General features: G+C 43.0%; 1 protein-coding gene across 3 annotated transcripts in view; it reads left to right on the forward strand.

The window, feature by feature from the left end:
* The window catches only part of NTSR1 (neurotensin receptor 1), a 50007-nt gene that overhangs the window by 23030 nt on the left and 13089 nt on the right, over positions 1-13888 (forward strand). For all 3 annotated transcript variants that reach the window (XM_085241738.1, XM_085241737.1, XM_010722496.4), the window contains exon 2: positions 9673-9874. In XM_085241738.1, coding sequence (XP_085097864.1) covers positions 9673-9874 — 202 coding nt within the window. The remainder of the gene's footprint in view (positions 1-9672; positions 9875-13888) is intronic.

Below are 13888 nucleotides of genomic sequence, written 5' to 3' on the forward strand. Positions count from 1 at the left end.
TATCTCTTACCCCCTTCTACCTTCATCTCACCTGGCAGAGACTGTAAAAGCAGTCTCAAGTCCCATGTGTTTCAGGAGGAGAATGATTTGTTCTTTCCATTTGATTCTAAATTAACTCTCCTTTGAATCCCTCTGTGGCCTGCGTGCCTCATGCATCAGGCTGAAGGGTGTAGTGGTTGGCGTGGTTTATTGCAAAGCCTCTGCCTCAAATCTTTAGGATCATCTGGGGGCTGGAGACGATTTATTAATTGCCCTCCACTCTGAGCGTGTGCCTGCCTGTCACCTAGCTTGTTTCACCTTTGCCTGCATCCATTCACTGGGGGCTGCATCCCCACTTCCCTACCTTGCCCCCAGCAGCACAGTTCCCCCCCCGCCCTGCACAGAGCGAGACCCCACTGTTCAGTGATCACACCACGTGCTGGTGGCCACTGTGGGAGCAGAACAGTCCCATGCATTTCCCTAGCATAATATCCATCTGCCATACATTGCCATGGGAGTGTGGGAAGAGAGAAAGAAACCACCACTAGATTTAACCCTTCACTGATTTTACAGCTAGAAATCTTTGCCTCTTATATGTGCTGCCATGCTCCTGCCTTTTGCTTACTTCCAAAACTCTGGCTAGAAATTCCCAAGCTGGCTTGGTCCCTTTAATTGCTTTAATATACACAGAGCCTGAAGCCATCCATTTTGATTATCGGGGCTGAAATGACTCAATATTACCAAATGACAGAACAAGAAAAGTTGGGGGATAATTGACTGTCACCATGGTTTGATTATTTTTTGACATGCTCTCTGTGAGACAGTATCCAAGTATAATAGTCTCATTCATTACAATGACTATCCCAAGCGTGAACTGAAGAAGTACAGAATAACAAGCAGACATTAGGGAAGCAAAACTTGCAAAAACAGCTGCTGTGATTTATTTACATGGCGATACACCAGCAAGACATAGGCATAGTCTGCACCCTCATTAAGTCTGCAGCAGCTGCTCCTGCTCCTGTCCCAGCTGCAAAACCTACACTGCAGTAGCAGGAGCTTTGGATATACTGAGTGCCTACACTCATGGCATGAGAAAGAGGATTTTTCTTGGTTTTGACAAAGACTTCATTAGACACCCCCAACAGGGAGCACCATGCTGGGGAGGCACTTCCCATGGATGAACATCCCCCACATGAGCACCACTGGTGTGCACTGTACTGTAGAAAAGTTATGCAAGAAGATGGACAGAAAATAACGGCAAAATCTGGATTACTATGACTCAGATGTCAGAAGCATGAGGCACTACACGAGCATTTATTGAAATATTTAGAGGGCTGACAAGCAGCAGAGCTGGAGGAAAAGAGATATATTGTGATAGGTGCTATGGGGCAATGTCCCTTTGGCGAAAGCAAGTAGGAACCCAAATACCAGTGGATAGCAAGAACCAAAATCCAAATGCACTGGTAAATTATTTAAAGCATATTTCCAACCTGTCATTTGAAGCTGAAGTATTACTTCCCCTTCAGTAGGATACAGCTGGTGAGGAGGGTGAGAGGGAAGCAGTAGCAGCGACCTGCACATTCAAAGGGAAAATCGTGAACATTATTCACTGAGCTTTTGTTCAACCAAAAATATTGCCCTAAATTGTGTAATGGGTAACTAGATCTGAGAAGCAAAGCCAAGGCCAGTAAGCATTCTGACAGCAGACAAATTGACTTTATTATTGTTGCAAGAAAACTGAGTAAATTTAATTAATTTATCTAGTAGCTCAATGCACGCAATGGCAGGAAAATAAGAAGGCCTGAAGGAGGAAGAGAACAAGATCTGAATCTTTCAGGTTAATGATGGCATGACAGAGGACTGACAGTGCTGCCCTTTCACTTCTTTCCTCCTCAGCAGGATGAGGGAGGAGCAGCCATGCTGGGCCAAAACCTTGACATCTTGCCTTCCACACATCCCTCAAGTCAGTGGCAGTAATCTCTAGATTGAATGAGGCCCCAAACTTATCTTCATCATCTTCATCAAGTGTCACCATAGGGAGGTCGCTTTGGTTGGTTGAGGGTTTGGGGTTTTTTTGGCAATTGTTTTATTATTTTTTTTTTCCTGAAGAAATGTTCTGCTGTCCTTAAGTTTTACAGAGAGGTAAATGGTACCATAAGGCATTCTGCATCACACTCAGCAAACCTTAAAACCTTCCCATATGCCCAGCTCTCCAGTGTGTTATTTTCAAGATTTCCTGAATTTCACAGCTTTTCTCTACCACTGGGAGCCAGAAACACAAGAGCCATTCAGATTTGAGAGTGGTGTCCTAAAGATTAGGAGAGGAGGAAATTTTCTCTTATGAATTTTTATAGTGAAGATTTTTGACATTTAGCAAGGTAACGAGGAGTTCTGAGGTCCCCAGGGGCTTTCATACTTGGATATTACCCTTGTGTACAATTAGGAATAATAAGCCTTATATCAAACACTTATGTGTGAATCATACTTTTCAGCTATTACTTATGATAAATCTCAAAATACTTTAGGTCACAGGATTATTAACAATGCATAGAAATGAGGTTAAATGATCTCATCAGGTACCCAGTCAAGCTCAGGCATGCCACCATTACTCAGTGTTGTGACATCTTTGCCACCCTATCATAAGCAAGAGACACTTTTAAGTTGTTCTGCATCAGATGTTGTTCTTTATGAACAAGTGATTTCTCCATGGAGGGAGATTTATGAATGGGAAAGCTGGAGGAATGTTTTTGCCATGGAGATATGATGGATTTTTTGTCAGTATGCAACTTATTTCCATCTGTTCTGTATCTGATTAACTCCTGCAGAGTGTGTGATTAAGTTCACTTCTCAAGATCATTAGCTGCTCTGCATTCCTGTTATAGTTCATCAGTGCAGGACCTCACACAGGCTTGAAAATCTTACATGTTGATTATTTTTCATGTTCTGTTCCACACTGACTGGTCATTCTCTTGTTGTTTCCCTGGATCCAAAGAGAGAATGCATGTCACTTTATTACTGCTCTGGAGCAAGCACAAGATGCTAACAATAACAGATTTTAGGTGGACTGAGATACAGCGTAGACTGAAAATAGAGCATGCTATCACTATTAGCCACGTGGTAACACACATTTTATTCTGATCAAAATATCTATCCATACAAAACCTAATATTTCTTTATAGGAGCAAGCAGCCACAGCTCACACACAGGTCTTTTATATCAGCCTTGGAGCTGCCTTGGAGCAGTTTTACTTCTGTGGATAGAATAACACCAGTGAATGGATGTATCAGTAACTGAGGCTCATGTATCCTTGCCACATGATTAATTCAGCCTCATCGACATGAATGGGTGCAGAGCAGTAATGTCATGGGGACAAGACCCAGTCTGATTGCTTGGGAGCATCAGTCAGATCTATCTGACAGACTATATTCAGGCTTGTGTGCTTTTTCTTCACCTAAGCAGCAGTACCTGCAGCCTCCTATTTCCAGACCTTATCCAAAACAAGAAGAAAGCTGACTAGAAGAAAGAGACTCCTGCAAAGACCTAAAAAAGAGAAGTTTGGCCAATTTGAGCTCCTGCAGCTGATGCCAGCCGAGCTCAGCAAAACCCACTGAGTTATTTAATGAAAAATGGATTGAGCAGGATGCGTCTGTATTTGAGATTTTCCTCTGTTGTCTTTTCCTCTGAAGGACACATTTGAAGGCTTCCACACCTGCGGTCCAAAAAAGTGAACAGTAGAGCAGTTTGAGATGAGATTAGAGCAAATCACACAGTCACACTATCACCTTGGGTAGGAGACACTGAGTCCATACCCCCTATAGCTGAATAGAAGTACGGAGCATAAGGTGTGACAATAAGTTTCTGTGGCCATGTCTTCTCTTTGGCCATCTGCTATGGTGATGATAGGATATAATGTCCCACCACCCAGATCCACATCAGATTTTTATATGCTCATTCTGGTCATGAGACAAGGGGGTTTCATTTTGCATGGCTGATGAAAGCACCTGCAGGTGACGACGGTATCAGGGCTGTTTCACATTGCAGCACCAGAAACACAGCGTGACAGGCAAACTTGTGTGAGTTAAAAGAGAAATGTGCAAAGATCAAGCTCCTGCTTAAGTGGCCTGTTAGAGCTCCAGACCTACACAGCATTCAGCACCTAGCCCTGCTCCTGTTTAACTACCTATTTGAGGTTCCGTGCCAGGATGAAACTATCTGGGATAAGGACCAGCAGTCATGTGCTGCACTGCATGCACCTCGGTGTTAGGTACCTGCTCCAGCAGCTCTGGTTCTTTCCTTTGTTCTCTCAATTTCATACACTTTTAGGCTTCATCTTTAGTCCGCAGATTTAATTTAGATATTTATTGAATTAATGATCCAAGAGAAGAAAGACAGGAAATACTTTGTACTAAAATCTAATGCTAAATAGTATGCTCTGAACCAAGCCACGCTGAAATTACTGAAATGCCTCCAAATTTTTCAGTATAGCTGAACTCCCTTTCTAGGCTGTTTTCCAGATTTCACATTCCTTCTTTTCCCAGGTAGAGGCTATGAGAACAGTTGTTGCTCTGTCACCGCTTACAGACAGAGTCTCTCTTGCCCCATTGTATCCAAGGAATGGCACGGAGCTGCTCACTGCTAAACACTTGGCATGGATGTTTGGAAAACTGTGCAAAGATAGGCTTTAACTAGACAGGAACTTACTTATAACGGGAGAAAAAAAAAAGAGATTATTTAATCAGATATGTCCTGTGAACTTCAAACACAAGTGGCAAAGCCAAATGCTTCTTTTGGCGTGCCAGCATCATGCACACCTCCCAATCCTGCTTTGTATTCCACAGGTTGCTGCACCCACAAATGGAGCAGAGCGATTATTAGTGCTGAAGTTATTCACTGAGTGGGTAAAATATGCTAATTCCAGTCAACAAGTGAGAAAACTAGTGACTTTTCAACTACATGTAGTCACATAGGATTGTTTGGCAGCCAAAAGATGAAGGGTGTGCTTTTCTGATTGACATATGCTAACAGCACAGCCTCCACAGCCAGGAGGAGGAGAATTTACTTTTCATTTCCATTAGAAATGAGGTGAACCAGAATGTAATAGATTGTTAAATCCCAGCGATGTTTAATTGATGTGCTCAAAAGCATGACACCCTGCATCCTCAGCCTCTCCATCGTCACTGCCAGGAAACCAGAAAAGCAAATCTGAGAAGCTTGCCAACTCCTTTGGGGCCTCGCAGCCATTTTCCTTGTGTGTCCTCAGGGTTCGAGAGGTCTCTGGGACAGCTGAAGATCTCTGCACTGAAAAATCCAGGCAGTGGGGGAGCATCTCAGCTCTCTGCCATGAAACAGGAGTCATATACAAGTGCTAACGCTGACCTAAATCTCAGCTGTCCCTTTGTCTGCTGTAGGGTCAGGCCCATGCTAGTGGGAGCCCTGGCTCTGTTCCTTGGGACCCCTGGTTGCTGCCTGCATTTCAAGCTTTGTTTGTGTGACTGTTCATTTAGAAAAATGAATTATGATGAGCCATTCTGGTTCCTGGCTTTCTTTTATTAAAATATTAGCAGTGGAGGTGCTTTATTCACTACCATATCTTCATAATTTTTAACATTTAATCACTTGAGTGGTCCAAGACCCAGTCAAACAACTCCTAATACCTGCTAACAGCTTCAAAGCAGTGTTGGACCACATAAGCAGCCAATAACTGGCATTTCAGGGCTAGGACAATTGGATTTTGCTGGCAACAGAGGTGATTTGCTGCAGCTGGAGCAGAGCCTTCCTTTAGGGTTTCCTTGGCTTGACAAGTAGGAGGGAAAAACTCCTTCCAAAGAAGCCCTTGGGGTCCGTGTTTCTCCAGCAGTCACCCTGCAGCACAACATTCACAAAACGTCTGATTCACATCCCTCGTTTCAGCCCTCTGGGGAGCTGCTAGGCCAATTTCTGTGCCCACCTTCCCCATCACTGCAGTGAACGAGCCATGCCTGCTTCCTGCAGTAACCCGGGGAAACCACGGCAGCCGTGATGCGAGGGTTGGCTCAACAGAAGCAAATCATGTCAGCTCTGCAGAGCCAGGGGAGCCGTGTTCCATGCAAAAGGTTTAGAAAGAGACCAGAAACTCCAGAAAGAGACAAACTCCATCACTGTGTTATTCTTCTCTTTCACTTGATTGTGCTGGTCCCTTCCCCCGTGTCTCTCCCATGCTCTTGGTTGGAAGGAACAAGAAAACTCACAGCCTGCTGAATTCCTCAGGGTCCTGCTCAGTTGACAACACAAAGTCCAATTTTAGTTGAGCTGACTGGATAACTGACTGGACTGATAACTGCATTTTTATCCTCCAAAAGTGTGATTTAATTTCCATAAATTTCCATTTGTCTTCTCATGAGCCCTTGGAGCCTCATCCTCAGAACTGTTCTGTCTTTGGAGTCCTTCAAAATGCTGCATGGTTGTAATGCTTCGTGCTCTGGGGTCCTGGAAAAACACATCTGACTGATCCCAAGCAGAGCTGCTCAATGCTGCTGGGAGGAAAGTCCATGGCTCTGTGCCATGTGAGATGAAGGCTTTGTATGATGACTTGGTCCTGAGGAGCAATCCCATCCCAGAAATGCTTCCAGCCTGGTGCTTGAGTGGCTTTTAGGGCTGCTCTGGCCACAGGAGAGTCAGCAACATGGAAGTGGCTCTGTGTTTCATTCATTCCTGCTAGAGGGAAACATTGTAGTATTGCATTATCTTAAAAAAATATGTATATATGTAAGTTTTAATGGGGAGGATAAACAGCCTGAACTCTTGGTGGCAGCTGAGATGAGGCCATAGCACTTTGCTTTTGCATTCAAACAACCTGAATACAGCGGTTTGGATGTGGTATTGCACAAGCTGTCATTTCTGTGGTAAGCCAGCATACAGCCTAAGACTTTTAGATCAAAAATGAAGCTGGATACTGTCTAAATCCTTCTTCCCAGGACTGTAAAGGTATGCAAGAAGCCAAAGGAATGAACAGTAATAGGTGTTCACTGGCAGCTATAGCTCCACTGATAATGAAGTATGTCAGCACTAATGAAAATCTCATTAAACACCCAAGTCATTCTGCTCCTGAACATTGTTCAGTATGTAGTCCTGGGATTCCAGACCAGCTCCTGCCAATGCAGAAAGGAAACTTCTGCTGGCTTCAAAGTGCTGTTGGAGGCAAACCAGCAGCACTGCTGTGCCCCATGCACAGCCCAGTGAGAGCCAGGGACAGCACTGAGCACAAGGGCTGTGCTGGGAGAGATCTGCTTCACTGGCTCTTTTTGTCTTGGAGTGTTTGCATTTGAAAATGATTTTTTCCCACAAATTAAAACTCTCCATCCCTTTGAATTTTGTTAAGTGCAGGAGGGCTTCGCTGCAAATCAGGACCAGATAGGAATCTATTAATGGAGCCTTTCATAGAATGTATGCAATTTTTACACTTCTGCTGTAGCAATTCATAATGCTATTCTTGACAGTTTCTCAAGCTCTTTAAAATCTTCACAGTACTGTTAGGGAATGAATCAAAACTTTAAAGAAAGCTCAGAACAGACTTTTTGGTTTCTATGTGATTCTATTAGGCAAGACTAATTTTTAGCTTGGGCAAAGCTATTGAGTGAAATTCAGTGAACTTGAATCTTTGGTGGCAGAGTGAAGCGCTTCCTTTTGCTCATTTGCAAATGCTGCTCAGTGGTGGCAGAGGATATTCAGCAGCTAAAGCAGCACAAATAGCCATGTGGGACTGTAGGGCTGCAGGGCTGGGTAAGCCTGAGGAAGGCTTTTCACCCTGTGTGTACCAGCTCAGCACAACTGCATTGTGAAGGTGAAATAAAGCAGGTTCTTTACAAGCACAGATTGCTCTCACTGTGAAAAACTTATTTTGTGCTGGCTGAGAACGTGCTGCCTACCACTTAAGGATCTATCTTAACATCTTGAAGCAACTCCAAAAGATAACTCTTCTTCGTACGCAGGATGCTGTGAGATGTGCTATCTTTTAGAAGACAAGAGGAGCTTGGAAAAGTATATATTTAACAACAGAGACCATTAGTAGCTTGCAGTGGGGAAGTATATCTAGGAATTTCCTCCGGAAATTGTCTATGGTGTAGCTCCATTATTATTACAAGAATAAACTGAGAGTCAATGCTCTCACAACATGGACTGCTGGAGATGAAACCCAGCTGGTACTTTTGCTAAACGCATTGAGCTCTGGAGCACAAAGTTGTACAGAGACTTGATCTAAAAAAGAAAACTTTGGCAAGAAAAGCACTGCCTGTCTTCACCAAAAGAGAAGTTACATCTTGCTTAAATTTATGATCATGGAGACTTGAGTGCTTCTGATTGTCAGTGCACCTGTTACCCTTACACTTATGTTCTTAATTCTTTGTTTCATGCATCCCACGTTACATTACGGGGGTTGGAGGATTTTTTCTTCATTTTTCCATTTACATTTGTATTTCTGAATTTTTCCGGAGCAAAGAGAACACATATCTGAACTAGATACTGGGGGTTGAACAGAAACCTGGACAGTGCGGTGATCTTGCTGTGTTGGAGAAGGGATTTCTGCACCCAAGCAGATGAAGCACTCATTGGTCGATGAGGTTTCCTGCAGAAGAACATAGATTTGGCTCAGAGTGTGGGGTCACTTCTGTATTTTAAGGCAGCCATCTGCAAGAGATGTGTCTGTTTGAGTGAAAAAAGTTAGCATGCCTTACAACCCTACCACGGGGCGAGGGTCCCCATTGCTTTTTGTTTCTTATCCTCTCGTTGATGTGGCTGTTCTATTGCTTTTAATAAAATTGCTTCCTCAGTGGTTTGTAGCACGTGGTTCGATTCTTGTTAATATTTTGAAATTTTAAAACTTCAAGGCTCTAAGGGACTTTTGCTCTTTCACCCACTGATGTCAGTGATGTGATGAGCCTCCTCCCAAGACCCCCAGCAGCGAGGATGAGCCTCAGGAACACACATCTAATCTTCTTCCCAGGCTGCGTTGCTAAACTGATCTCCAGCGAGTTTCGAGGCAGAGAGGGAGGCCCTCACGAAAGCTTTCTGCTTTTAGTTGACACGAACAGTGACTTCCACTTGATTCAATCACTGCTTAATTTGATCCTCCATTTAATTTTATCAAAACTGTAGTAATCAAATAATTTGTACTAAACCCATTATAACTTCCACTTGTTTATTCCGATCAATTTTAATCTTTTAAGGCACAAGGTTTATTAGACAATTTGATTACTGGCTAACAAAAAGCTGTCATTAAATCTACAAGGGAAGGCCAGAGCTGAAATATCCCGAGTAGAGCTCATAATAAAGAAAAAATATAATAACATACTGTTATTTAGGAGTCGTGCTCCGCACAATGAAAGCTACAAAGCATCCTGCCACTGGCAAGATAAAAAGATAATGATATCTTTTGGTCATGACACTTCTGGAAATGAGCTGCCCTGAAAAAGTAAAGACATCGTAATTGGGTGTGAGTGAATTTGCCTTTTTTGAGTGTTGACACCACTAAATGAACACATGACAGTGGTGCCTGAGCTTTCTCTCTGTGCAATAAGCCTTCAAAACCAAAGGCAAAGTTCAAGAGAAGGGAAAATATTTCCACTGCAGGCTGCTACTCTTGCTGTGAGAAATGAATCACAATCTCCTGCCTTGCTGACCATTCCCCTGCCTTGACCGTGCCTTGTTTCTCCTCCACAGGTCAACACGTTCATCTCTTTCGTGTTTCCCATGGTCGTCATTTCTGTGCTCAACACCATCATTGCCAACCAGCTCATGATCATGTTCAAGCAAGCTGCCCAGGAAAACCAGGTCTGCACCATCGGTGGGCAGCAGACGATGCTCAGCATGTCCATGGAGCCCGGCCGTGTGCAAGCCCTGAAACATGGTGTCAGGGTCCTGCGTAAGTAGCAGCGTTTTGACACTGAACCAGCTAGAAGTGTCTATGTAGATATGATTTGAAGGGCTAGGTTGAAATTGGTGAATGCTTTCATTCAAAACATCTGAAATGAAAAGTAGCATTTTAAAAAATCCAGATTACCTCTGAGAAATGCTTTGAAATTTGCCATTATTGTCCAGTTCTCAACTCAAAGCCCCACATTTTGGAAAGTGAGTTTATTTCTTCTCCTGGTCTCTTTCCTTCTTCTTTTTCTTTCTGAGATAACAAGAGTTTCTTAGGGAATTTTATCTTCAATTTTCTATTTCTCCCAGAGACACTTTGTCTTAATCTTCCCTTAAAAGATAAAAAAAATTCATTATAGAGGAAGGAAGCTAGAGGGAGATTTAAGCATTATTTAATTCATTGTTCTCAATGGAGGAGAAGTTGAGACATGAAAATTCCAAATTTAAAGAAAGAAATTATGTTCTCTTATACAGAAAGAATATGCTGATATAAAGCTCCTCTACTCCTTTTCCTATCCCTGGCCACCTCCAACCTGAACAGCTCTCTTCCAGCTGGTGCTGACTTTGGGCTCTGTGTGTGGTGTGGGAACTGATGTTGTTTTAGAACCAAAGATATTTTGTAGGGTTGGGTTTGAACAGATCATCCTGAGTGGGCACCTTGCACAGGTCACTTGTGGACACACTGCTCATGGCCATGTAGGCGTGCAGATCCCCTCCAGCTGCTGGAAGCAAGGCATTGGTCTCCTCCCCCTTCTCTGCAGGCAAAAGTAGGGGCTGCTCTGGTGATTTCTGCCAGAGGGGTGTGGAAAATTGGTTTCCCCCTGATGGCACACACATAGAAATGAGTTTCTTGGAGACGGTTTCAGATTTCAATTTTCCTTTTTTTGACAGAAAAAAAAATCGAGTAGCTGAGATTAAAAAAAAAAAACGAATCTCAATAAAATCAGGCTGTTTTCCCTCTTCAAAACTTTGACTTCCCATTTCAATTACGGAACAATGTTAAAATGCCGCTATTTCTGTTGATGAAAAAGCAAAACATTTTCCACACAATCCAAGCCTGAAGCAAGTCAGTGAGGCAGTGATGGGCGACCGCTGTATCATCTGCAGAGAGAGCATTCCTTGTTCCTGTGCTGCACACAGCCAGGGTCAGCCAATCTTCCCTGGTGCTCTGCTTATTACAGCAGCAGATGACGCATTATCTTTCCCCCAAACCTCCCAAACCAACATATGGAGCTCTATATAAACACAATTCCAAAGATTATATCAAACAGGGCTGAATATGAAGCTGCTGGTTCTGCTGGGAGATGCCTCTGCATCTCCCAAAGTCAAGTGCAGAGCTCTGGGGGAAGGTGAGTCTCATTTATATGCTTTTCTGGGGGCCAAAGTCCCACTGTCACCTCAGCAGGGCTCTCAAGGGACACATCTGCACCCCTTGAGTTGCATTTTTCTGCTCCCTCCAGATTTTGCATGTGGTGTTTTGCAAACTTCGCTCGAATTATTCATGATATCGCAGCAAAGACACTGCATTCCATCCCAAGCCAAATTAGAGTATTAGAGTGCAATATAATTTTTTTTTTTTAAAAAAAAGCTTCTCAGAGGATTTTTATTAAATTTTGCAGGCCTCAAAGCAGCTGCAAACATATTTTGGATGAACTCCTAAGCCCAGTTATTGAAAATGCCTCTATCCATATTTCACATGCAATAAAGGGTTCACCTTTGTACTCGTAATTACTGCAGTGTCTCAGACAACATTTAGCTGTGAGCACGAATGGCAGTTTATAAACTGATGGGTGAGAATTAACATCAGAGAAATGAGGTACAATTGTTATCTCCCTGGATGAAGACAGAAGGAGAATCAATATTTTATTCTTCTTCTGAACAACCACAATTAGAGGGGTAACAAATAATCCTTTTCTTTTGCCTTTGCTTGCCAGTATATAAAGCTAAAGAATAGACCTGCTCTCACATACAGGCTCTCTGAGGAAGAGCTTTTGAATGAGTTCAAAAGCGAAACTGGCTCAGCATTTTAATGATTCCAGCAGCAACTTAGGCCTTAAATATCTGGCTTTATTCCCTTCCTTTTTTTTTTTCTTTCTTTCTTTCTCAGAACTTTGGTTCAGACAAAGGTTAAATAAAAGATCCAGTACCCAGGAATCGAGTGGTGCTGTGAAATTCCAGAAGCCTTAATTAAGCAATTTGAAGAAAAAACAAAGAATCTGGTAGCTTAAACTGACAGATGATCAAGCAAAAGCAGTTCAAAAATAGCACCCTAAAAAAAATCTATTAAAACATGCCAGTTCTGGTTTTGCACTGTGAGGGCCCTCATGCACATGAGATGTGAGAGCTGGTTAGCTGAAAGCCTTCCAGCTGCTGCTTTTTATGGCAAGGCTTGGTGGCTGCAGTGCTTTGGCCAAGGCCACCTTTTCCATAGGGAAGGAAATTTTGGCCCTGGAGAACCCACCAAAAATCCCACTCCCTACAGTAGAAGAGCATCCCTCACCAATGAGTCCAGGTTAACTCCTGGATACTGATGGCAGCCCTTCTTTCTATAACAATGCATATGATTTGTGCTGGGCTCCATGGCAGCCGAAATCATTTACCCAGTCTGATGAGTTTATGGAAGACAGTGGGAAAAGAAAAAATGGCCCTTGTCCACCCTAATAAAGCTGTTGGCATGAAATTAGACTTTATGAGGATTAAAGTATTTTCCATTTCCAAAGGTAAACTTTGGCCTGATGTACAGAAAGCTTGGTTAAGTTTTAAGGGTGAAATGTTTCAGAATACATACAACCAGTGCTTAGAAAACATTTTTTCAGTTCATGGTGTGCAGAGTTTGATGAGATCAGAGTAGCAAACACTTTCCTTCCTTCTTCTACATCTACTGAGTTTGTACTTATTTACATTAAAATAGGAGCTAAAATTGTCAGGCCAGCAGCTTCATTCAAATGTCCACAGTATTACTTTCCTCCTCTTTGCTTGTATGTGTTTTCTTGGTGTGTTTGACTCCGGTCATGTACAAAACAATTAGGGAGATCAGGATCGAGGAACTTGTCAGCCCTGCTTCCTGCAAGCCAGTTCATTAATTCATTAGGCATGTGATTTTTGACTGTAATTCCCTCTCTGCTGTCAGCTTTCTGTAGGTGTGTGGATCCACTTCCCGAGAGCTCCAGGAACTGGTGGCTTTCCAGCTCCTTTGTGAGGACTCCTTTATTCCTTGGTTGCACTGTAGCAGTGCTGTTCAGCCAAGTCCCTCAGGCATTACGTGGTGCTGCACAGAAGGGTGAATCTGCTGGTTATGTATCCTGATGCACCAACCATTTGATAAGGAAGAAAGCTACCTAAATAAATCTGAACTATACACTAGTTCTCAAACACACATGCAGATATACACCCTTCATAATAAGCAGCTTTCAGCAGATCAAACCTCACACATGCTGCCCAGACTATTGCATACTGCATCCAATATAAGTCTTTCTAGGGGCATATTTGAGCTTGGCTCAGTCTGGAAGAGCTTTTTGGCCAACATTTCTTCTTGAAAGGGGACAGCTGTGTGACACAGACTAATTGTCTCCATCAAAACACCAGCCTGCAGCCCATCCAGCAACTGCAAAAGAACTGCCTATTGTTGGAGCAGCCCTCACTGCCTGCACAACTGCATGTCCAGCGAATGGGAAGGAGTTACTGACGGGCACAGCCAAGTAATGACAACAACACCAGGCAAACTGATGGACACCGAGTGCAGGCATTACGCATCCCTGGGTGGACGTTGGCTAAACTCATTAAAGCACGAACTCTCCCAGGTAGCATTTGCTCTGTTACAGAAGCTGCTTAACTGAAGCAATTATAAAGCATTTAGAGAGGTTTATAGAATTAAGAGAATATCCTTCAGCCTCCCACAGTTGGCTGGCTGATGCCTCAGTATGATAGTTTTTAGGAAATGAAGTCACACCATATTTTTTAACTGAAAGTTTGAGAATGTTAAAATTATGATTCTGGGGCCTCTACATTTCTTCAA

Source organism: Meleagris gallopavo, chromosome 22 (assembly GCF_905368555.1).
Source record: "Meleagris gallopavo chromosome 22, MGAL_WU_HG_1.1, whole genome shotgun sequence".
In the NCBI taxonomy this organism is placed as follows: Eukaryota; Metazoa; Chordata; class Aves; order Galliformes; family Phasianidae; genus Meleagris; species Meleagris gallopavo.